A 26,049-nucleotide genomic window follows, 5' to 3' on the forward strand; every position below is an offset into this window, starting at 1 on the left:
TAAATACATTAAGTATAGTGAAGCAGTTACTTTAGATTGGGATGTGTAAGGGGTGATGAACTGAAGTAAATACCTCATGTGATGATGCCATGTTAAACTGCAGCCCAGAGCAACGTCATTATATTTAAGGCATGCTGTGGCTGTGACTGTGGTATATTTTTGTACTGGGATTTCTGTGGCACCTCATAATACATTACTTTGAGGAGCTTTCAGAATGATGTTAAATAGGGAGCTGAATCCAGGAAGAATGGTAGTCAACTACTGAGAAAAGGAAGGAGTGGTGGATCTTCAGGTAGAAGTTGTCTTTCAGATTGTCTTTCCATAATCCCCTGGAAACAGTCTTGTGCAAGACTTGTCTTTTTAGGAATATCCCATCACTCAACATAAATTCCCTTTTCTCTCCAGCAAGCTTTAAAGAAATACGTCAATAAGAATCAAATGGAGGCAAAAGCAAACTGTCCTTAAATTAAGCCAAGCCAATCACAAACTAACACTGTCTTCTATAGCTAATGCTTATTTTGCCTATATATTGACACCTCTAGAAATACACTGCCTAAATTTCCCAGCTTTGTGGCCAACATTGTGGAAGCTGCTATTCTAACATATCTACAATGCTAAATTGGAGAAGGCTAACTGAGCCTTTGAAAAATATTGGATCCAAGCACTACTGAGGTGCTCATAAACTAGTAAATACACAGAATTGATAGTTATTACTGCTAAATGTATCTTCATATTACCTTGTGAATCTTATCTCAGGTGTAGCACTGGAAAAGGAAGATGCCTTACTGTTTTTGTTGCCATCAGGAATAAGAAGATAGCAAGCAATATTCTGCTTTCCAACTAAACTTTATAACAAAGTTGAATGGTTTCCCAAGAGTTATGGATTACAGAAAGTACAGTCAATAAACATGAACACCTCATTCATAGGGTAAAACATACACAAGCAACTTATAACTGAAAGTCAGTTATGGTCAGTGCAGGCTTCCTTCTCATCCTTTACCTTCTTCATAGACCATGCTGTCTTCCCAACTGTTTTGCTAATCCAAAAGGGAAATGATATACAAGTAAAAGCGATGGCAATAAAATATACCTTCTCCAACAAAAAATGCTATAACATATTGTTGACACATGAAATTGCTATACAATCAACATAGTTATGCTTCAGTGAATTTCCTTCAGCTAAACGTCAGACGACATTTTTGTTGAATTGTGTTCTTTTATGAATTCAGTGGAAATGAATAATCCTGAAGAATCTTCTATGATTTCTTCTATTCACAATTTATACTATCTTCATTTTGTTGATTCTAATAGGACAACTTTCCAGAAGCAACGATTCATGGCAGCAGCAGCTATGAAGAGAATAAAGAATTATTTCTACTGGCTTTATTTTCAATACTTGATGGTTACCTGCGGCAATGACTTCGAACACTGGGAGCAAATAGTGATTCACATTGTTGCTACAACTACTTTTACCATGCTGGCATATACAGCTTATGTGTTCATTCCTATTCATCTGCACCTGGCATATCAGTTCTTTCTACAATTTTTAATCAAATAGCAAAGGAGGACACTGAACTATACCTATTTCAAAACTAAGTCTGGGTAGTTTTGTGTGTTTTTGCTTCTGTGTAAATACAAAGTTTAAAAATATTTAATATTTTTCCTAAATTATATCAACTGGTATCCTTAGATGTGTTAACTTGGGGGAGCTGCTGAAGATTTGGATAGTTTTCAAATCTATTTTACCACATTATTTTTTATTTTATTTTATTATCAGACAATGAAATGAAGTGAAACTAAAAGTGGGTAGATACTGAGAGGGAAGAATGAGGGAAAGTATCAAATATGTATACCATCTGATAAACAAAAATAATGGGAAAGTGAATTTCAGTCTGATATTAAAGATCTAATTTAAGACTTCTGAACTAAAACCTCAATCTACTGTAAAATGTCTTAAGAAGTTTTATCTAGCATTTTGTTTCACTGCTAATATTTAGAGATCTGTTGTTTCTGTCTTGGAAAAAAATTATCAGTTGGTGCGGATATTGTAACAGCAAAGCTATGTAACAATTCCGCAGATTAGAACTATGACTCAAGAGTGTAAAATGTCTGCCCTTAATTATGACACAGATATTATTTGATAATACAGTATAAAATGTATTTCATTGTCTGTCAAATGATTGGAATATGATCTATTGACACTTTACCAAATGGCCTGATTTAAATATGAGAGATGTGCATGTGGTAAATTATTTTCTCATTTTAATACTGACTGGAACATATGCAATGTTATAAATTTCAAGACAATCATGAATGTAACTAAATGTAATAGGCTTTTCAATAGAGTTTAATTGAAGTGGATGACAATGATCTCCATATGGGAGATAACCCTAAATCATGATTAGTGGTATCACTGTTAAACATCGTTGTCTCCTTAAGTTGACACCAACCATTCTAAATATTAGAATGTGCTGAACTTCCCTGCCTATGGTGAGAGAAGTACAGTCAACTGGCTGGTAGCAATGACTTAGGCTTCACAGTGATTTTACACTCTCTCCAGGCAGTTTAGACTCAGCATATTGCCCCCAACAATCTGGGTCCTTATTTTACCGACCTCGGAAGGATGGAAGGCTGAATCAGCCTTGAGCAGGTAGGACTTGAACTGCTGGCAATCAGCAGTCAGCAGAAGTAGTCTGCATTACTGCACTCTAACCACTGTGCAACCACGGTTGTAGGAGAAGGATGAGCTTAGTTTGGGTTGGTGCTGTGCAGATCTCCTGCCTGGGCTCCAGGCCATTCTTTGCTATAGCGTTGTGGTCATATGAAGTCACTGAGCAATTTATGGAATGAAGGACATGAATGGTAAACAGGAGAATACTTCAATGGCTTTGCTACTTTACCATCTAGCCCACCAATCTGAAGGTTTATGGGACAGGGAGTTGAATAATCAAGCAGGAGACAATGAATTTTATGCGAACTTTTTCTGTCAATTGAAAGATATGTAGTGGGGAAGTGGGCAGTGGGCAAAGCCCCTAGATTTCTCCATTGTTGCTCTAATTTACTGATGTTATTGTTGCCAGAGCTTTACTTCCATTTCCCATGGATTCAAAACCCAGGAAAATACTAGATAATATTTGAAGTTACTTAATCTTAAACCACACAGAAATATAATCATGTGCACTGTGAACCACACAGAACTGGTTTGGAGTCAGGCGGTGCCTACTTGAATTAATTTTCAAACCTGAAAATGATTTGGTTTCTCATATTGTAGGATTAATGCTCTCCTACTATCATAATAATGGCATTAGAAGGGAAATGTACATCTTATTAGTATTTAACCTTTATCAAGAGTTAAACACAGTAGTTAAGAGTACATACATGTTAGCACTTGAAAATTTATAGTTTACCAACATGCTTGGCTGGTAGCTACTACATTTAATTATCCTATGATCCTTGAGTGGTATGCAGCTGATACTACTTGTCCTCAGCAAGCACATAACAGCAGTTCCTAAGTGAATATATCTAAACATATCAAGACTCTGAAATAAATATTGGAATTTCTGAAATCGTATCTACACATTATACATAATTAGAATGGATATTTTAGGACTATACTGCTTCAACAAAAAGGAGGGAGGCTAAAAGTATTTGAATATTTATAATTATATCAGGAAAGTTTTAAAAAATATTGTGAAGCACTGTGCTTTTGAAAAAATTAAATCAGGACATACCCTAACAGAGATATGCTTTTTTATCTTTGTATCTAGCTTGTCTAATGGTGTTGCTCTGCAATAAATGATAATCCCTAAAAATAGGAAAAAAATTCTGCAACATCGGAAAAGTACGCATACACAGATTGATGCTAAATGAAAAGCTATCTCACTGCACTGTTAAGCCATTACTTTGAGTTTCTGTTAAATAACTAAGAATAACAAACTAAATGGAAAAAATAGGAATATATACAGTATTTCTTTTCTTATACAACAAAATTCATAATAGGAAGAACATTAAAAATACAACTTTTAATGTGTTTAAAATACAGTATTTAAAGAAAAAGAAAAATGTCAATTACTGTTATTAAAATATATCACAATTATCATTCTAAAATGTGTCATGGATATCAGTGGGCAGCTTTTTGGTAGATGAATTTTCTGTATGTGATTTGTATTTTTGTTTACCTGAGGGTTAACTTAGGGCAACACAAAATCAAAACAAATAAATCCCATTCTTTAGTTACTAGTCACCTTGCATATTTCACAATTTTTGTAGAATTTGTCTGTTCATTTCCAGACATAACAGAGCAAAATATTTAATTAACTGGCCTCTTATGAATGTTATGTGTTGCTGATATAACCATGAAATTATGAATCATATGTAGGCTATCTTTGCATAAGATTTAACTACAATTAAATGAGCCATGTCTCCTTGAATTACTGCAATTGTTATTGTTCATACAACGTAACTACAACACACACTAGCAATCATTTTCATCAAGTGTTTGTGTAAATGTGACAGTTAATTCCCATTTAGCGAACACAATTGGGATTGGCAACTCCATTGGTAGATGTTGCAGTCACTAAACACAAAGTGTAATTTTGCCTTTCCTTTTTTCGCAAGGCAACAATGCATTCTCAGGAACATATAGCTGAGATTAATTATGTTTCAGTGCTAAGAATGTTTTCATGAATTACGGAGACTTCGATGAAAATAAAATGGAACTTGCGGCATTGATGCAGAACAAATATATACATCTGATTAAAAGTGTACAAAGTATGAGATGAAGTTGAAACATAGTATCAACAGTAAATAGCTCAATCTTGAGATATTTTAATGAAGAAAGGTAGTTATTACTAAAACAGTGAAACAGCAGCGTTTACAAATTAATTGTAAAAGTAAAAAGTGTAATTTAAGGCTCCTTTGATATAACATCTGCTGTACAAATAACATTTAAAGTGAAATATTATGGAGATTTAAACACTATACCTCCAAATATCATTATATGGATTGAGAAATGCATTTTTTTACTACAAAAACCCTTTCAGCAATGATACCATTTCTATTTAATTACTCTGAAATGATGTATTATATACCAATCTTGTATGAAATTATTTTATGGTGTATTGTCCTTATTTAGGAGAATTGTTCATTTTTTAAAAACCATTGAAAATCTATTCGATACTGCCTCAACTCAAGGGAGAGTTCTTGAAATGTAACAGAAAAAAAATTATATGTGTAGACTCCTGATGCCAGCTTTCCCAAACTATGCCACACCTGTAAAATAATTGATTCGGCAAGGACAAAAATCCTGGATTTCCCCATTCTACTTTCATAAGCACAGGTGTCACACTTTCTTAACATGTTTACATTTGAGACACTTATGAAATCTCATGCATAATTAAGTGCTATCTATAATCATGAATTAGCAATTCTATAAACTGTGCCTGGGCAGGTATAATCAACTTATGGAAATAAGAAAATACTTCCTTGATTTTCTTTAAAGATCAGCTGGAACAGATAATGACATATCAAGAAAGCTGATTCAAAATTAGTATTTTCTACACCATAAAATGTTGTCAGCTTAATACAGCATATTTTAAAGAAATATTTTATATGGTTTGTGTCTACATCTAACTTCCATCAATGAGAGTATGTTGCGCAAATGAAAAAAAATTATAAAGAAGGTATTTTTCAGACCTGTAATACTGATGCTCCTTTTTACCTCATGAACATATTTGTAACCTCAACAGAAGGCTTAAAAATCATGTCCTGTTGGAGAAGCTAAACAGTTTACACCAACCTGACCATTCTCTAACTATCTGGATTTCTTACTTCCATAATTCTGAAAGAACTGAAGGACACAAATATAATTCTTAACTGTGGGGTTCATGCATCACACTATCACCCTAACCCTATTCTAACCATGGCTTATTCACATACTGTCCTAAACCATAAAATATAGTGTATAAATTAAAATATTTGGGGAGTAAAGAGAAATGACATTTCATGGAGCATGATGTTGTCATTCAAATGTTATGGATTAGATAAATTGTACTATAATTATAATCTGTGTTTTGCATTATCTGCATGATAATTTCATGACTCAAATTTCATTAAAACTTACTACAACATGTTGAACCAGATTTTTGGTTTACACTCTAAAGTTTACTCTTCTAAAGAACTTTAAATCATTTTCAAATAATATGAATAATGTCAATTCAAATCTTCCTAATTTGAATTAATCAGACTTCATACATTTGCCAATTGCAAGATATGTATTTAAAGGACCAGTTTATTTGAGGTTTGTTAACACTTGTCAACACAAACAGCCTAAAAGGCCTGAGAACAGATATTGAAATTATTGAAATAATAGAAAATATACCAATTTGATATATAATTTTTTTAAAAAAACTTAAATCTATTAATTTTTCCTTTTGTATTAACCATTATATCTTTCAGAAGCATTTGCTTTTTAACCTCTTGCAAATCTTATCAATATTATTTATTTTTCATGTCAAGAATGCCTATAATAGATTTCTTAGGGACTATTTTTCAAGGAAGAACAAAATTCAATTAGCAAGACCTCCTAACTTATCCCATCAGCATATCGGCACCTCCTTCCCCTGTAGCATCTTCAGATATCTGAAGGTCTTCTAGCATTTCAGTGAGACTGATTTGGGGAATGCTATCATCATCTACGTCACTCTCCACTGGTATCACTGGATCTACAATATAAGAACATAGCACGTAAGAAATTATTACAGGATCAAACATCATGGCATGATATAGAAAAGGGGTGTCAAACTCAAGGCCTGTGGGCTGCATCTGGCCCAAGGGGTGCTTAGATTTGGCCCAAGAAGCTGACCTGGAAACAACGAAGGACCAGACCGCAGGGCCTCTGCCAGAGAAAATGGAGGTTGGGAGGATTGCGCACCGCCTGCCTGGGCTCCGTTTTTGGTTGTGGCGGCCTCCTGGAGCCCTCTGCCAGTGAAAATGGAGCTTGTGGCCTGCCGTTGCAGCCAAAAATGGATCCTGGGCGGGTGGTGTGCACCTTCCTGGGCTGCATTTTAGCTGCTAGAGGGCTGCAGGAGGCCATCGTGGCCGAAAACAGAGCCCTGACAAGTGATGTTGAACTGGTCAAGTTCCCTAGCCATACACACACACACCCCTGGCCATGCCCCTCCAGCCCTGAAAGGTCAAATACAACCTGATGTGGCCCTCAATCTACAGTAATTGAGTTTTACACACCTGGTGTAGAATGTTACAATCCTAAAAGGTTGGTAACTTGTGTATTTCTACAAGGTACATATAAAATAAAAAAATACTGCCATCTTTGCATTATTTATCATATAAATAACTGTTTAAGCTATGAAGAGAACAGACACTTATAAAATCAACTAAACAGTGGTAAATACTCACAAAGTCTTGTTGCCAAATTTATTATAAAACAAAGGATATAATCTTAGAAATGGATATGTGGGTAATCATGTGTGTTTATAATTTGCTCTCTGTGGTTGCCCATAGCTGGAGAAAACCATGAGCAACATATTCTTATTGATGTTATAATCCGTTGAGTTAAGCCGAACATCTGGCAGAGACAAGTATTTGCAGGGTTTTTTGGCAATATTTTAAGAAGTGGTTTGCCAGTTCCTTCTTTCTAGGGCTAAGTGACATCCCAAAGTCACCCAGCTGACTTTCATGCCTAAGAGAGACTAGAACTCTCAGTATTCCAGCTTCTAATACAGTCTCTTTAACAACTATGCCAAATTAATTCTCTTAATCTTCAGATACCGGTAGTTTCAAAAATGTTTGCAGATCTAATAGAGGTAGGTGAATCACTAATGATCAAACATGTCTTAGCAATAAAGCTAATTTAAGAAAAACATGATTCCTATTCCTCATGAACTGCAGGTTCTATAGATGCAATATTCCCTAATGTTGCAGTGTTCAAGAAGAATAAAAATGATTTCAGGTGAGAAACTTACTTTTATAAATGTTGACATTTTTTCTAATTGTTTCATCTTCTTCTAGATCTTCTAGGAAGTCTTGGTATTGTCTGTAAAAATATCACATTGGAAATAAAGTCAATCTATTTTCCCCATCCAGAACTATGCACATTCCAGATTACTTATATGCACATGCAAATAACATGGAAGAAAACCAAATATTTGATTCAAAAGCATGTCCTATAACTGTTACAAACATATCTAATTCCTTTTCCATATGAACCTCTTCAATATGATGTTCAGAGAAAAAGCAGTTTCAAAAATTGTACAGGAAAACCAAATACAATGTTGATGACCTTCAGTGTTTAACTTAGTTACATCCATCAACTCTTAAACTGGGTTTAGATACATGCTAGTTTACACTATACTAAGCCACAATTTGTTCCAACGATGACTTTATAGTAAGCTACAATTGGCTAATGATAATTGGTGAATTAGGAATGGGTACTTTGCAAAATGTACTGCTGCACATGAAGCTGCATCTCTGTGTGGATGTTCTGAAAGCTTTTCAGAGCTCTTTATGATTATAGGCATAGAAATATTTTCTTTCATGACACTAATCAAATAAACACAAGCAAAAAAACAGACAGCCAGATAAGCCCATAAAAACAGATGCACCAATCTTTCAAAGGATAGCGTTGCTTTAATATGTTCAGGAGTAATTTGTGTCAATGGTTTGCAAAGGCCTTTGCTTCTGCCAATGTGCTTTGCAGAGTGCTCTTTTCAAAAATTTTGCATAGCCTTACTGGCTAGATCAGGCCTGCAGGTTGGATGCGTCACACGCTGGCCATGCCCGGTTTAGTGAAGGGGGGGGGAAAATCGCGATACATCATGTGATGAAACCCGTCGGCTAGATCCATTTATTTCTGAGTAAAAATAATTGAAATTGTATAACAAGCTAAGCCAAAACCAGGCAACCTAAGTTATGATTAGTCCAACATGCAAATTTAATCAAAATGCCCATCAAGAGATAGTACAGAGGTGAATAAGCTCTTTCCTAGCATTTGACTTTTTGTTAAAATTTGCTGCTCTAACTTTAGTGGAAAAAAACAGAGCACAATTTAAGATTCCTAGATTTTCCCATTTTATGTAATTGTAATTCAAAAACATTAACTTCAAATTTATATTCTTTAAATTTTGTCAAGCTAATTGATAAAAAATATATGTCATGTAGATAGTTCTCTCATAGATCTTCTGCAAGCAACTTAAACTGGGAGTACAATTAGGCAGATTAAACTGGTAATCTAGATATCAGCTTAAAAGTGTAAGAACAAAGCATAAAATATAGGTTAAAAGAATTAATAACCTTTCATCATCAGTATCCATGTTATCTCGGTCTCTTTGTAATTCTTTCAGTTTCCAATTCCTGCGACGTTGACGCTTGGTGCGATCATAACATTTTTTAATCAAAACCTACAAATGGAGCAGGGAAAGTGCTAGATCAATATAGCCTACAGAAAAATATTGAGATCTGCTAGAAATCAATGCTTCTATTAAATAGTACATTTGTAAATAATTTGACTAAAACTATTATTAGAAGTGACATTTTGGTTTTTTACAGTGCAAAATGCAAAGCCAACATACTGTTTATTGACCGTAGATGTGACAGGAAGTAGGAAGGTTGTTAAACCTATGTCTACAACAGTCTAATCCATACCCTTAATTTGATCCTGGAAAAAGGTAATGACTTAAAGTATAAACAAGGAGACAGAATGTGTTAAAAGCATTTTAAAAATAAACTAGAAGTGGGAACTGAAAAGTTACCATTTGGAAACAACTACTCAAGATGTCTGAATCTAAGATTTTTAGGTCATGTGTAACTTTGGGCATTCATATGCTCTCTCTTATACAACAAATTTAAATTTAATTTTATTGTGATTTTTTCATAGAAACATGTAAAATTCACAGTCACTTGTGGGAGACAGAGTGATTATGTTTAAGATATGCAGAAATAAAAATGGATATAGTGCTTGTTAGAGAACTGGGGCATAAAAGAAAAACAAACATAATTTTTATATCTTGCTAAGGTAAAATAACCTGAAACAAAATTAATTTCCTATGTGACCAATATATACATTTTAGAATTCCTAGCCTATATGGGATTCTGTGAACTGTAATCCAACAAAACATTTTGATGTTAATATGTTATTTGCATTAGATATGTATTGTTTTTAAATTTAAGTCACCTAACAACACTATTATAAGATACATGGCTATATAAATAGAACAGAAGAAATCAATTAATTAAATAAGAAAGCAAAACAAAACTAAAATAAAACTGTCAAATTTGAGAATGGAAGCATGCCATAATATATGAATGTGTTCAATTTTAAGAAATGACTTGTTTAAAGAAAAAAAAATATCAAAACCATACCACATCAGGGATACTGTGGGGATTCATCTTATTTGCAAATTCATCATTCAGATTACAATTAACCAAATCAAAGCTAGAAAACAAAAATATGAAAAACATGTATTAATTATATATTGTTCTATAAATCTTTTAAAAAAGTATTATTTCCAAATCATTACTATAGAGTAGAATGGAGAAAATTCACAACAGGATTATCATTGAATATTTTCATGAAAAATTCAAAATGTGTCATTATGCAATTAATTAGAATATTAACAAAAGAGACTTGACAGGATCTGTTTCTGTCAGTTTTCCAAAGCATATAAAAATACTGAATCCCAATGTGCTTTGATCCAAGAGATTTACCAAGACTTTAGAGACCGTCATACAGCTTTTGTCAGCGATCCAGCAAACCTCCATTCCAATCAGTAACTCCGAGACAAGCATAATCTCAAAAGTACCTTTATTAGAATAGCACCTGGCACATCTATGGAATCTCAAAACTAAACGTTTCCCGGACTTCCCACAATGTCCCAACTACAATCCATCCCCTTTTCTCCCATCTTCACATCACATGACCAATCATGATCTGTCCCGGTGTAAGATCCCTTTTCTCTGCTGCGCCACACTTAATAACCTTGAACTAAGAAAAGAATTTTATTTTGTCTGCTGAGAACTACTCAAATTGAAATCACCCCCTCCCACTTTCTCAGGCTATGTGGCAGCATGGAATATGGCTTCCAAAGCTGACAGCTTTCTTTCTAGAAGCAAATGCAATTTTTAGTTGCAGGAATATCTAAAAGGAGATATGTTTTAATGTAGATTGTGGACTTTGGAGTCCAAACATGGACTAGCATAAAGAATCTGGTTTAAAACAGCAAAGATAAAGCACTGTAGTATTTTCTATCTTTTAGCAATGAGCACTCAATTGGGTATGAGGGAACAACTGACTGGAATCCTTCCATAATTTGGCCACCTAATAATTTTGTTTTCAACTCTTCCCTCTCCCGTTTAATTTTATCATGTGTATCAACCATAAAATTGTATGTGCAGAGAAAGAGGCAAAATATTACAAACCCCAATACAAGATCTCCAGGATTCAGAAGATGCCCCAAATGAGTACGACAGAAATACTGATGGTCTGTATTCAATTCTGATGTTTTCCGAACCCAGGCTTCCGCAAGGATATGCTTAGAAATGCCAAAATAAAAGGAGTACATACATGAAAAGTAGTTCATTAACTGAAGCAAAACAATTACAAATTACTTTCTAGCCAAATGATACAATCTTTCTAAGCTACATTTAGTATTTTCACATGTGGATTTACAAGCAATACACATTTATTTATATTCACTACCCATTTAGCAATCGCTATTGTACACTACTGTATGCTGAGTGGACTTTCACATGTGGCTTTTCAAATAATATAACAAGGTCATTTTGTACAGTGAATTGTACATTAGGAATTCTAAATCACGGATCTCATTTAGCTGGTCACTGAACTTCAAACTAAAATAATAAAATAATCATAATGCACATGTGATTAACTTGTACATCCCAAATAAAACCTTTCTTTAATACAGTCGTTAATAAGCCAAGCCTAGAAAACTGAATTGTGATTTTAACCCACAGGAAGCTAAGCCAAAACATTTCCCAGTGCTTCTTCACATTTTTTTTTAAACTTTCTGATATTATAATTATACATATGCAAATACTTTTAGCTTCCCTCCTTTCTGTTGAAGCAGTATAGTCCTAAGATATTCCATTCTAATTATGTACAATGTGTAGATACGATTTCAGAAATTACAACATTTGTTTCAGAGTCTTGACATGTTTAGATATATTCACTTAGGTACTGCAGGCTACTTCTGCTGATCAGCGTCTGCTTGCAGTTTGTCAATTCAGGTCTCACCAGTTCAAGGTTGACGAATCCTTCCATCCTTCTGAGGTTCGGTAAAATGAGGATTTGGATTGTTTGGGGCAATATTCTGACTCTGTAAAACCGCTTATAGAGGGCTGTAAAGCACTGTGAAGCAGTATATGTCTTAGCACTATTGCTAAGCTAGCTCTACTGCTCCAGGAGTTAAGCAAAAAGGGGCATTGTCGGTGCCTCTACTGAAGCTTTAGCATTTCTTTTTTTTTTCTTTTTTTTTGGGGGGGGGAACGACAACTTTGGCTTCCTGGGTCTTCTGCTCTTTTTTTAGTGGGTGGGACTACTTTGTACTGTGGCTTACCCCTGGAGTTTCCTGGCTCTTTGGACCTTCCTGAAGGATAGCTGCTTTGCCCCTACTGTGGAGGTTTCCTACATTCAGCCCTTTATTGGAGGGGCCTGCTTCATCTTCTTCCCCATACCTCTCAGGCAGTCCCTTGGTTGTTATTTGGGATTCTCTCCACTTAGTAACCCGTGAGATCATTTAATGACTATAAGGGGAATTGCCAGGATTGTAGTTGTTGTGTGAAGCACTCCTGTGGTGTATCACTTGATGACTGCATTGTTCAACAATCAAGTCTAGTTCGAATTGTGGTAATAATACAAGGAATATCTGTACTTTAATCCAGAAAGTTACTCTTCAGTGTAAACTTGCTTATGTTGAACAAGAACGATTTATAGTAATTTACAGCATCTGTTTTTTTTCTAAGACTGCAATACAATAAATTGTATCACATTTATTGTCATGGTATAATTGAATATAGTGTTTTTATATATTTCCAAAGAAATCAAAGAAAAATATTTTCATAAATTCAAATTGTGGTACAAGTTGCTTTCCTATATAACAGTATTCTAATTACACCTCTAAATCATAAAATCTGAAGTTTTTCATAATTTCTATCATCTGAATAACTCATCTATTAAACTTAACAATCATATTCATGATTAATTGCAATCTACTTTTCATTTTGAAGGATTTATCCTAAGTATAGTATGACAAATTTTGGACCAAGCATTTAAAAAAGCAAAAAAAGTTATCAGGATAATCCTGAGCATAACTATGTGGTTGAAATTATGAACTTCTTGATAGGGTTAGTCCAACTGCTGAATTTAAACCAAATTGAGTATACTACAGATTAGTATTTAGTATTTCTTTGTTTGTTTTGTTTTTCTAGTTTTTAGTATTTTTACAATTAATGATAGCGGTTTTACTTAATTATTTTTAGCTTTGTTGTATGCCAACCAAAGTCACTTTTGATGAGATAACCATTAATTATATAAAAATAAATATTTAAACCATTCAGAAGAAGCAAGGACTTCATTGGAACTATCATACTTACATGCAAAGTGAAACAATGTTAATCAGGAATCAAGATTTGCTCAAGCTTCTAGCAGAGAACCAAACGAATAAGCTTACCTTGTTGGATTTCATGCCTGCACCAGCCCCTTGCTTCTGTTCATAAATCTTACTGATATCCATTACAATAAATTCTTCTAACTGCTTTGGATGAAACAAGCTATTAAAAGGATGGCGCCAATAAGTATTTCCATCTATTTCTGCAACTGAAAGAGCAAAAGAAGAAAATAGGAACCAGAGCAGATATTTATGAATCAATTGTTGACATATCTGGATATAAATGCTGATATGGTGTTCTGGTTAGTAACTTGATGTTGGTGGAGTAGCTTGTGGGCTTTGAATGGGGAAATAGAATGGACAAGTCATGGAGGAATCAGAGCTAAGTATTTCTTCTAGTTAAGTTCTAATGTCTTGGAAATTCAAACAGCCAGCAACCTAGGATTCTAGCTGCTAAGGTTCATATTGTTCATACACAGCTTAGTTGTAGATGAGTAAGTGGATTTGCATGTAATACCAAAACATGACTTGATAAGTTCATTTCAAGATTTGCCTTTTGGGTTTTGGGTCCTTTAGTTGTTTGGATTTCAAGGGCAAAACTCTTGTGAAGAATCCGGAATGACACCATGGCTATGATCAGAAGCCGTTTTAAAACAGCTGTAAAGTGGTATTTAGATAGCAGGTTTTCATTTATTAAATTATTTTATTATCAATTTGAATTTTTAAACTTTTGAAAAATACATTTTCAAATGTTTATATTTTACTTTTTAAAATTCATTTAGTGTCCTTGAACCCACAATCATGGAAACAATACACTCATGTCAAAGATACACGTGTTTCCAACTGTATCTTCAAACCTTAATATAGTTCAGTTTTTTTTTAAAAGGCTTTAGGACTGTTTTTAAATTAAGATTGATGCTGAGTGCTTATTATTGGTATTATAAGATTACAGTTTATAGAGAAAATATCCACAGACTTACTTTGAAGAGTACTCGGATCAATGACGTGAATGGCACTGGTTACCCGGATACAGATGCAAATCTGGCTCATATTACCAAGGCTTTGAGCCAGTTTTGGTGACAAACACACAACATTGTCCTGTAAATGAAGAACAGAAACCAAAAATGGTGTTTATTTCAATTTTCTATCTTAAACTGTTTTAATAAAATATTACAGTCCTAAAGGCATCTGGAGACCAGAAAACTACACTGATATTTTTCTAGGTATTAAAGAATACGATAAGGTAACGAATTAATTAAAATCAGCTTATTAATGCTAAATGGAGATTTTAATAGTATTAAAATAGGTTTGTTTAGATTAGATTATTAATCACTGCCTGCTAAGTTTATCAAGTATTATATAAACATAGAATTAAAAATATAGAATTTTAAAATTTTATATAGTTGCTTCTACCGACTATATAGTTGGAAGAATATTCAATTGAATTCAACTGCACTTACTTATGAGATTTCATACAAAACACTGTACTAATATTGATGAAAGCCAGGAATGAAAAAAATTATCTGAAGTTATTAGAACACAGGTCCAATCATCTGACTCCTAATTAATGTAGACTGACTGAAATTAAAAAGCAATCTAGGAAGAGCCACAGATTACCCGTCTCTAACGAATGCAAATAATTTACTATTGCTTTTACAGGGACTCCTTATTCAAAGTCAATTGGACAGCTCAGTTCTTTTTCTCACATAATGAATAGTATCCAATATATGCTGCCCAATGTTGCTTAAAGCCACCCAAGGTCACTTGAGAGTGAATTAGGTGACATATAAACGTAATAAATACATGTGCAAGAATAAATACAACCTCTAAGAAACATTCCACTCTAAGCAAAAAGGGCACGAGCTTCTCAGTGCCTAATCCACAAAGACAGAAAATACCTTGCATACTGGAACAATCTCAACAGAGAAAGTGCTTTTGTAATTATATGTATTGCTGTGAATGTCATGAGAAATCAAACGCTGTGATGATTTAATTCTGAAATTAAAAAAATGACAAACTCAAATCAGAGCATAGAAAGTCTTTTTAAAAAAATCATCAGTTTGCTAAACAAGTCATGGTGGCCTGGCTTATGGACAAAGCCTAGCCATAACGAGCAGATTCTCATAAGCATACAGCAAAAAATCGTATTTTGGATGATAGATAAATTAGATTTCACATTAAAAAATCCCCCCTTCTCCACCCTGTAAAATAAGATAGCAAAGAAGGTCCATTTACAATTACAAGTCTAAATCTTGGCTTGAATCACTTCTAGTTTGTAAAAGTGAAAAAAAAATTCAATGGGATTACAATGCCTTCAACAGTTATGTGCAGCAGACAATTTAAAGAACAAAGACTTACCTACAAGGTACAGTACACTGAAGGAAGTCCACCATTTTCTGAGCATGCTGTTTGGAAGCAAAATAGAAATCCAGACCATCTGTAGGTACATAAATGAAACTGAAATGAAGATTTATTTATAAGGAATATTATCTTTCTGGATTTTTTGTGAAAGCTTAAAAGCTGTTTTGATATTTTCATAGACTAACATAAGTTGACTTCTTTATATAAGCATGTTAAGAAAATTTCAGTTTGACCCTAAAATTTTTTGGGCAGCAATATAAATTTATTTACTGAACAAATAATAATCAACTGACTTTCCTGTGTGACCCAGTTTCTTTAAAAAGCAAGCCTCTTATTCTTGACTGCTAGTAACTTATGTATTGAGAATCCAATCACTCAAAGGCCCAAAGAGTTTTACATAAAAAATGTAAAAGCGTATTACTTACCATGAATCTCTTTGATCCGAAGAGTGTTCTGGTGAAGCCTGTGCTTTAAAATTAATTGCTCCAAATAATAAAACGTCTTTTTATGTGGTGTCTATGAACAAAATAAAATTGGATAGTGTTTATATTCCTGTAAAGTGATTAAGGGTATTTAAAAAAGACTATGAGAGCTATCATTTCACTTGAAACCCAAAACTCGGTAGCCCATACAAATTACATTGGCAGGAATAAATATATAGCCCAGTTTTCTATAGAAACCTGGAATCAATTTATTTATTTATAGCACTCATATTCCACTATTTGGTTTGAAAGATTCCCAGAATTGTTTACTGAGTAAAGGGTAAAAAAAAACAACCAAGCAAGAATATTTGTGTTTGAGTGTATACAGGTAAGAAAGAGCAATCATATTTCTACACATCAGATGAAATCCTAGCAGATGAACTATGCCTTCAGAATTCACTATTAATGATACATATGCACATATACATACCTTTTGCCTAACTTGAACCACTGCTTTCCAGAAATCCTTAGCTTCAACACGATGGCAGTCTTCACACATTTGTGACTGAACAATATACTCTACTACAAAGACTTGCTGAAGAATTGCACCATTCATTACCTAGGTGAGAACAAATAAGATTTGCCACCTTGAGTCAACTGGCAATTAGGTGATTTTACAAACTTAGACAATAAAATACAGTAATGAAATATGTAGACTTTTAGAAAATAATAAATATATAAAGATGTACTTCTTTCTTATTATATCTGCAAAATGATTTTAGGATAGATTTGGGATGATAATATGAACTGTTATAAAACAAACTAAGTAAATTATGATTATCTTGTAAACATGAATGAATAAAAGTATAGTCAAATGATTGATTCATAATGATACCAAGGTATTTAATTTTTGATTGAAAATACGAGATTATATGCAATGTAATTATAATTGAAGACTACGAAATGGAAGCACAAAACAATTTGTAAACCAACTGGCACACTGTATGTACATATATGGAAGATGGTTTGATGTTTTTATGTTTTGTTTATGTTTGTTTTTAAAAACCAATAAAAATTTTTAAAAAAGAAAGAAAGCATTCCTTAATGTTTTATTGATCTGCATATACTCCAAATCTATTCATGCTTCTTGGGAAATGAGCAGTTTGGTAATTTATTTGTTTAGAATAATGTTTGTATACTGCCCAATTGCAAAACTAACTGCAACCTAAATCCACCATCTACATAAAAAACTCATTGGAACAATCTGGCTTTCAGGAAAAAAAATCACAGACAAGATGGACATTCATTCTACCTCCCAGTACAAAATATTTTTTCTACTAAAAATGACCCAGTTACTTTAAACTGATACAAAATGGGTATCCTGACAAGCCTCCTGAGAATCAATGCACGGAGTTCTGCTTACGAGAGACAATCCTGCATACGCACACCAAGCCACGTATGACTTTAAACATTAAAAATATATCTTGGAAGTTATCAGAATTCACTGCAGCAATTTCAACATACACATCACACAATTAAACTTACTCCCCCAAGCTGCAGCCAAGGTGCTGCATCCAGACCCAACGGTACTTCTGAGTTATGTTTTAAAGCCAGACCCTTGGAGGCAGCTTTATAACAGTCCAACCACAAAGGTTATGGAATATACTGTACACTCCAAGACAATGCATTTAGTACATGTACAGTAAATTGCTATTAGAAATGTAACAAGTCAGGAACAAGAACACCCGCAAATTTCCCTAGCTAGCATAACTTGGGGTTCTGATAAGGCATATTAATTCTGTCATTTTGCAATGAAAAAAAGTTTACTTACCTCTTTTTGTATAGTTAGCTTTACTTTAAGTCTTTTAGAGTGTGGTTCAGTCCATACAAATCCTGCATCGATCAACCGAACCTGATAGGAGGAAACAGCATGATTATCTATGAATACTCAAAAAAGGCAAAACATAACAGAGACGGAAAAATATTTACTCAACAGTTTCAGCTTTTAACTAATGTTACCATGTGTCAAAGTATATGTGGTTTCTGTACATTTAAAAATAAACTCAATGTATGTTATATTAACTTTACTTAAATCATTTGTTTCAAGTGTGTTGGAACACAGCAACTAGGAATTCTGGATTTTGGAAATAGTGAAAAGTTGAAAAAAGACTGAGAGACATTTCTGGATACTGACACTTGAATTTTTAGTTCAAGAGTGATAGCAGTATCCAGCCTAAGTAAAATTCATACAAAAATAAACATATGTATGACTAACCTTACTAAGAGAAGCCTTAATTTTTTTAAGGCATAATGAAAGAAGTTCTCTTGATTCCAAAGCACACTGTAGCCAAGCTGCTGGTGGTTGAAGATATCTGAAATATAAAGAAAGAGAAAAAAAATTAACCGAACCATTTATTTTTAAGGCAACTGCCCTTCCTACCCCAGCAGTCAGTTTTGATAACATAATGCATAATATTTTTTATTAAACATAAAAAAATGTTTTTGGGTCATGGACATCAGCAGCACATTAGTAAAGACTAATTTTATTAATTTTAATGAAAAAAAACCCAACTTACAGTACGATCTTGAAAAGTTCCACTGAATTCACAAAATTTATTTTAGTTTTTTAGTTTATTATTTGAATCTAAATCTGACCAAGGATACAATCAACATGCTTTTCTATCAGCAATGTACTCCATTACATAAATCTTTGTATTTAAATTCAGAACTTAATTTACTCTGGATGAATATGGTGATAACGAGGGCAATGATTTTATTAATTTGATTTGTTTACTGCTTATCTCGCTTTGAGATAACTCATCATTATACCATGTTTCTGCTTAGCTTGAGGAAGCAAGGCAAAGCTAGGAAATTGAGAGATGCAAATGTCAAAACACAAAAATTCCTGACATAAATTAAAGCTAGTTGGATAAAATACAAGGTGGTCCATTCCAGGGGTGTTTGTCCATTTCTCAAAATGTATCTTCTACAGCAGAAATAATTTGTGATGCTTTGAATGCAGTTTCTAATTAAATACCTATACTAACTAACAAATAGAAGCCTGGTGAAAGAGAGACATCTGTTGCCCTTTAAAAGATCAAAATGTGCCTAGTATAAGTACACATGGATTTGTAATTGATGTATGCATAAATATATCCTAAGGTTTTAAAAAATAAAAATTGTGATTTGAATTCCAAAATGTACAGATGGTCTTTTGCTTTGTAACCACCCTGTTTAATGACTGTTCAAGTTACAATGGTGCTGAAAAGTAACTTTACAATCGGACTTTGCACTTGTGATCATCATAGCATACCTGCGGTTATAAGGTTGAAACAGGGTGCTTCATAACTGGTAGGAATTTATGACCAGTAGAGTATTGTCAAATCATAGGATTGCAATTTGCACACTTCAAGCTGGCTTCAAGCAAGCAAAATCAATGGAGGAGCCAGCAGTACAATTACACGTTATGGTCATGTGACATCTTGCTTATGACTAGCTGTGATTCACTTAATGACGGAAATGAAGTTATAAGCCTGCTGCGATCAAGTCATGTTTTGCTTAGTGGTGGAATTACAGGTCTCAATTGTGGTTGTTCAGTGAGGACTACCTATATTGTGTTACAGGAAACGGTGCCAGGTGTGTTATGATTCAGCAGAAGTGAAATCCAAAACACACTGGCTGTTTCAGGTGTTGGCCAAAACAAAATCTATAAGAGTATTATTGGCAATGGACTTTCCTCTTCTGCATGCCTGATAAAATCAATCTGCCCATTTCTTTTTTTCCCCCCAGCGGCTGCCAAAGTTGGCTTCAAGCAAAGTTAGCATTCCAACCAGTCAGTCAGTCAGTCAGTCAGTCAGTCAGTCAGTCAGTCAGTCTGTCTATCTATCTATCTATCTATCTATCTATCTATCTATCTATCTATCTATCTATCTATCTATCTATCTATCTATCTATCTATCTATCTATCTATTTATTTTATATTGCCGCCTATTTGCCCATGGCGACTCAAGGCGGCTTACACAATGTAAAACCATATTTAAAAATAAAAATAAAAACAAAAAACAACAAAGACTAACAAAAAGAATCAAATAAATTAATAAAGTACAATAGAACAAAATCTGGAAAAAAATAAAATAAAATAAAAAAATCCCCCCAATTCCCACCCTCCCATCCCGATGACAGCAGATCACACTAGCCATTTGATGGGCTTGATCCCACTCTGGGTTTTCCAAGCCCAGTGGCAAAACCAGGTCTTCGGTGCCTTTCGAAAGAATGCTAGATTGGGGGCCATTCTATTCTCTGGGGGAATGATATTCCAGAGACAGGGAGCCACCACCAGGTATATCTACCTCAGGGATGGGACCCGCAACATTCCCTGCCTCCCCGCTCTAATGGGTTGGGTAGATGTGACTGGCAAGAGACATTCCCTCGATAACCTAGACACAAACCATGAAGGGCTTTAAAGGTGACAACCAGCACCTTGAATTGCACCTGGAAGCAAAATGGCAACCAATGCAGTTCCTGCAAGAGAAGTGACACATGTGCATACTGAGGTCTGCACAAAATCATGTGGGCCGCTGCATTTTGCATCAACTGGAGCTTCTGGATGCTCTTCAAGGGCAGCCCCATGTAGAGCACATTGCAATAATCAAGATGGGAAGTGACCAGGGCATGAGTGACTGTGAGTAGGGACCGTTGGTCCAGGAAAGGGTGAAACTGGTGCACAACCCGCAGTTGAGCAAAGGCCCTCCTGGCCATGACAGCCACGTGCTCTTTGAGCAGGAGTCAGGATTCCAGGAAAACCCCTAGATTACACACAGGGTCTGTTTGGGGTAGTGCCACACCCCATCTAAGACTAAAGGTGGTAATTCTCCCTGAACCAACAAATCCCAGACCCAGAGCCACTCAGTCTTGCAAGGGTTTAGTTTCAATCCGTTGCTCCCCATATAGCCCCTAACAGCCTCCAGGCACTGCGAGAGGGAGGACCCAGCAACACTTAACTCACCACGAGCCTAGACATACAGCTAAGTATCACCAGCGTATTAGTGATACTGATGGATACTGATTAGTGGACTGATTAGTGATCAGTCCATGGTGACGGATGATCTCACCCAGCGGCTTCATATAAATGTTGAACAGGAGCTGAGAGAGTATCGAGCCCTGTGGAACCCCATAAAGCAGTGGGCGAGGGCTAGATCTCTCCCCTCCTATCAACACTGACTTAGAGCAGCCACAGAGGAAGTGAACCAAGATAGCACAAGGCCTCTCACTCTCATCCCCGAATCCGCCCCAGGAGGATCCCATGGTCAATGGTATCAAAAGCCACCGAGAGGTCAAGTAGAGCAAGGATGGATGCACTATCCCCCTCCCCCTCCCACCAGAGATCATCCAAAAGTGCGACCAATGCCGTTTCTGTCCCAAATCCAGGCCTGAATCCTGGTAGGGGTCAAGATAATCTGTTTCATCCAAAAAACCTCTGGAGCTGCTGCACGAGCACCTTTTCAACAACCTTCCCCCAAAAGGGAAGATTGGAGACAGGTTGGAAATTATCCAACCGGGTGGAGTCCAGCAATGGCTTCTTAAAAAGAGGGTGGACCACAACCTCTTTAAAGTGCTGGGCACCATCCCCTCCTGTAGAGAAGCATTAATCACCACCAGAGTCCACCCGCCTGTCACCTCCTGGGAAGCTTTCACAAGCCAGGAGGGACATGGGTCTAAAACAAAGGTGCTTGCGCGCATACTTCCTAGGATCCTGTTCACTTCCTCAAGAGCAACAGGGTCAAACCATTCCCAGATAACAGGGAAAGAACCTGCCTCAGGAGCTTTCGGCTTCCAGACCAGCAACCATGCCGGCATCTAACTGGAAACAAAATTGAGTGATTTTGTCTTCCAGAAAACCTGGTCTCCCTCTGGGCCCAGCTAGGTCTCAGTCATACAAGCCAGATCAGCCTTCTCTTCGAGGATCAAATCAGCAATAAGGCTAGCCTTATTGCAGGCTGATTTCACATTTAAAAGCAGTAGTCTAAGACCAGAGCTACCACAGAACTGCTGATCAGGAAAATGAAGTGAGTACAGTGTGGCAGAACACGAGATCAGTACTAAACACCGAGGTCGCGTTCCCCGTGCCTGCCCTCTCATCTCCCATATCCCCTGTAACCTGACACCACTGAAATAGGACGCCCTGCGCTGCCTTCCTTGAGAACCATTCCTTTCCCCATTCCCAACACTCTTCTTTAAAAAAAGGGGGGGGGGGACCCCTACTCCCACTGATAGACTGTTGGGGGCAAGGTGAGCCTTACAGGCACTATAGCATTTGCTCTCAGTGCCCTCAAACTCACACCGCCCCTTGCAAAAGGTAGCCAGAAAAAATAGCCAGAAAGGCCTGCTATGCTGCATTGGAAATCTCAACTTCTTTTTGCTCCCTTTTCAATATTTCCAATATCTTCCTTTCTTAACAATCCCTTAGCAACACACATAATTGTTGCTATCCCTGGTTTTTTTCTATATCTGAAAAAGATTTCTGCCAGAATGAATTTTAGTCTCTTAATCCAATCAAATATGTTTTACCCTAATAAAGATAAACTAAAAAAAAAATCTAAATTTTCAACTGGGACTCAGACCTCCTGATGAACCTAGCTGTTCCATGCATAGTAGTTTGTACACAATACAGCTTGTAACTTAACTGATTTATATAGCACCATCCTTATCAGAAATGTTTTAGAATTTGAGCTAACCATAAGAATTTCAATAAAAAAATACTGCCATTTCATTTCTTGATATAAGATATTTAATAATTCAGTACATTTGAAATCTACATTTAATCAGAAGCAAAGGAAAATAAGCTATAATTATTTATTTGCACACAACATTAAACAGACCCTATGGTTTTCCAGATCTGTTACATATACTTGCTGGCAAGTGGAATTAAGTGGGAGTGCTTGAGTAGCATATAATAGATTTACAATTCTAATTTAAATTATTTACAAAACTGGCCTATCATAACGTCCAAACATAGCCGTTAATTTAAAAGCTAGTAGATGGTACCTTTCACACTGTTTGCAGAAATGAACAGTGACTTGCTTAGGAATCCCCTCAGTGATATCCACTTGAGTTCTTAAACAGTCTACACACATGTTGGCTGGGTTTGGTGGGATTGCAATGCCACACTGGCAACATAAGCTACAACACATAAAATTATCATTAAAATAAAACACATCATTTCTTTATTAAAAAAATAATAAAAAATACATAACTTTGCTTTCTACATAGTGCCAAGAGCGCTACATTACTATCAGTACTATGTAATTTTGATTCAGAGATTTAAATACCAGGATGGTTTGACTGAAGTCCCACATAAAATCATATTTCTGAATCAAGATAGAAAGTCCCAACTGAATCAGTGAATCAAATTTGAATCGAAAGCAATCAGTACACTCGTATTGGAAAAAGCAATTTTATCATTTTGTTACGATTTTTAGTACAAATATAATACTGATGGAATACTGATGCATTTTACATTGATAATAGATCTGAGTAGGTATCATAAAAATCTATGTATAAATAATGTTATTCCAAGGATTGAATCTGTTGTAGTATAAATCTCATTTCCAGAATATTTTGTTCCACAAATGCTTATGCCACAGAATTAGTTTCTTTTGGTATTAATTTCCAAGTGGCTTATATTCAGGATCATTTGATAATATGATCCCAATTCAAGAAAGTAAGATATTTAGCATGTAAAACCAAACCATTTATGCATATTTGATAGATGTCATGGGACTGTACTGTCCTCCCCAAATCAAAGAATAAAATTAAGGACTTCAAGTCAACATTGACACCTTGTTACTTTGTTGATATGTTCATGTTCTTGGCACCAATACAGATATAACTTGTCACTTTGTTTTTTCCTTCAATTTTCCAATCTAGGATTCTGTGATTGCCATTGTCTACTACTCAATACTATCCAGACATTGCACTGCTAAAAAATCATTATAACACCCTGATTTAATATTGTCATATAAGCAAGTTTGTCACCTAACAATTTATGCATCAATATGCAATGGTAGTCTGATTATAGTGTTTTCAGATAGGCAATCCCCTGCATACATTTAATCCTAGGATTTCATATTTTCTGCAGGTTAGTTTGACTTTTAAAATCATGTTACTCACATGTTCCCCTGGTGAAGGGGAGTATACTCTTTCATATATTCCATTTCTTCTTCCACATGTGATTCTCAAAAGATACAAACACTGACCCCTATTGTAAGAAATTCAGACTTTGGTAAATGGAGAATGAAGGCTAAATCTGTTACATTCTAAAATTCTTAAGGTGGGAAGAAATTTCAACCAAGAGATGGAAATTCAGTAATTCTGTAAAATACCAAGTGTCAAAAGAAAAATCTAAAATCAATCATTACAGGACTGGTTTTAGCCACACTATTATAAACTAAAGGAAGGAACTGAGTTATAGAATCAAACTACCACGATTCAGAAGCAGATATCGCTGCTGGGGAAGAGATGTTGGACACTAGTGTGCTTACAGAAATGCCCCATTTTTATTTTTGCTTTTTTAAAATGGCAACTTAGCATTCTGGTAAATCAGTATTTTTTGAAATTTTTCATACTCCACAACAGTCATTATGTGAATAGCAGCATTTTTTTCAGAACCATAAATTTATCCATAAAATTTCAAATAAGTATTCCATTGCAAAATATTAACAAGAAAGAAGCAATACAGATAGTCCTTGACTTACAACAGTTTAGTGACCATTCAAAATTACAACAGCACTGGAAAAAAAGAGTTAAGACTATTTTTCACACATGCAGCTGTTGCAGCTTCCCCATGGTCATGTGATCAAAATTCAAATTCAATGCTTGTTAACTGATTCATATTTAGAGTGGTGTGGTATGGCCCCTGGGTGATGTGATCCCCTTTTGCAACCTTCTGATAAGCAAAGTCAACCTAAGTGCCATTTTGGATTGTTATTAATTAGGGACTTTTCTTTGCTCTAGGCAGCCAAACAGTTCTTACCTATTTCTAGGCTCATTTCTCATATTTTGGGAAAAGAAAACAGATGGGAGGTTTGAATTTTTGAACTACTGTATAAAGCAGTACTTCTTAACATGGCCATTTTAAGATGGGCGGACTTCAACTCCTAGAAATCCTCAGCTAGCATGCTGCGCTGAGGAATTCTGGGAGTTGAAGTCCAGTATCTTAACATGGCCATGAGGGATATTGCTATAAGGCATAAAAATGATCCTCCCCCAGAGACACTCTTGGTACACCCATCCTCCCTACGTCCTCCTGAGCACAATTCTGGGTTCAACTCCGACGCTACCTTGGGCTGGCGAAGGGAAGGGCTACCAGCCACCCCCAGTCACACGTGGCAGGTGAACTGTCGCGGGGACGCCAGTCAGCGGCCAGTCAGGCACGATCCCCTCTCCCAATCTCCCCTCCCTTCTCCAATCGCGCGTTCCCTCCCAACCTGCAAACTAACCGGTCGTACTCTTGCTTTCTCGATCTTAACTTGCCCTTCTCTGACAAGCACCGCTTACGCCAAACCCTTCTACATAAACGAAGCAACTCTCGCGAGAACCTCTGTACTCCATTTCCCCCCCCCCCAAAA

The 26,049-nt window shown here is 35.5% G+C and overlaps 1 protein-coding gene across 7 annotated transcripts; it reads right to left on the bottom strand.

The window, feature by feature from the left end:
- Positions 1-825: 825 nt before the first annotated feature.
- NMD3 (NMD3 ribosome export adaptor) lies at positions 826-26,049 on the bottom strand. Of its 7 annotated transcripts, none has more exons than XM_087933380.1 (17): positions 25,930-26,049; positions 24,593-24,680; positions 23,468-23,602; positions 18,699-18,795; positions 18,255-18,335; positions 16,914-17,042; positions 16,427-16,517; positions 15,999-16,077; positions 15,539-15,635; positions 14,621-14,738; positions 13,704-13,849; positions 11,434-11,546; positions 10,378-10,450; positions 9,310-9,416; positions 7,983-8,053; positions 6,581-6,722; positions 826-1,349 (listed from the first exon to the last, which is right to left on the bottom strand). In XM_087933380.1, the coding sequence occupies exons 2-16, from the start codon at positions 24,634-24,636 to the stop codon at positions 6,589-6,591; spliced, it is 1,515 nt and encodes a 504-aa protein (XP_087789506.1). In that variant the 5' UTR covers positions 24,637-24,680; positions 25,930-26,049; the 3' UTR covers positions 826-1,349; positions 6,581-6,588. The 7 variants fall into 7 exon arrangements, with proteins under 7 accessions (XP_087789506.1, XP_087789503.1, XP_087789507.1 ...); XM_087933377.1 differs by having other exon boundaries at positions 25,921-26,049; XM_087933381.1 differs by having other exon boundaries at positions 25,762-26,049.

Source organism: Pseudonaja textilis, chromosome 4 (assembly GCF_049901715.1).
Source record: "Pseudonaja textilis isolate UNSWEBS1 chromosome 4, rPseTex1.2, whole genome shotgun sequence".
Lineage (NCBI taxonomy): Eukaryota > Metazoa > Chordata > Lepidosauria > Squamata > Elapidae > Pseudonaja > Pseudonaja textilis.

Excerpts from the sequence above, each read along its gene's own strand:
- NMD3 (XM_087933380.1), bottom strand. The coding sequence starts at position 24,636 with ATGGAATATATGAAAGAGTATACTCCCCTTCACCAGGGGAACAT. Across the intron at positions 17,043-18,254 it reads AGCTAACTATACAAAAAGAG|GTAATGAATGGTGCAATTCT; the intron begins GTAAGTAAACTT and ends GTTCTCACCTAG. Across the intron at positions 9,417-10,377 it reads CCCACAGTATCCCTGATGTG|GTTTTGATTAAAAAATGTTA; the intron begins GTATGGTTTTGA and ends CTCCATTTGTAG.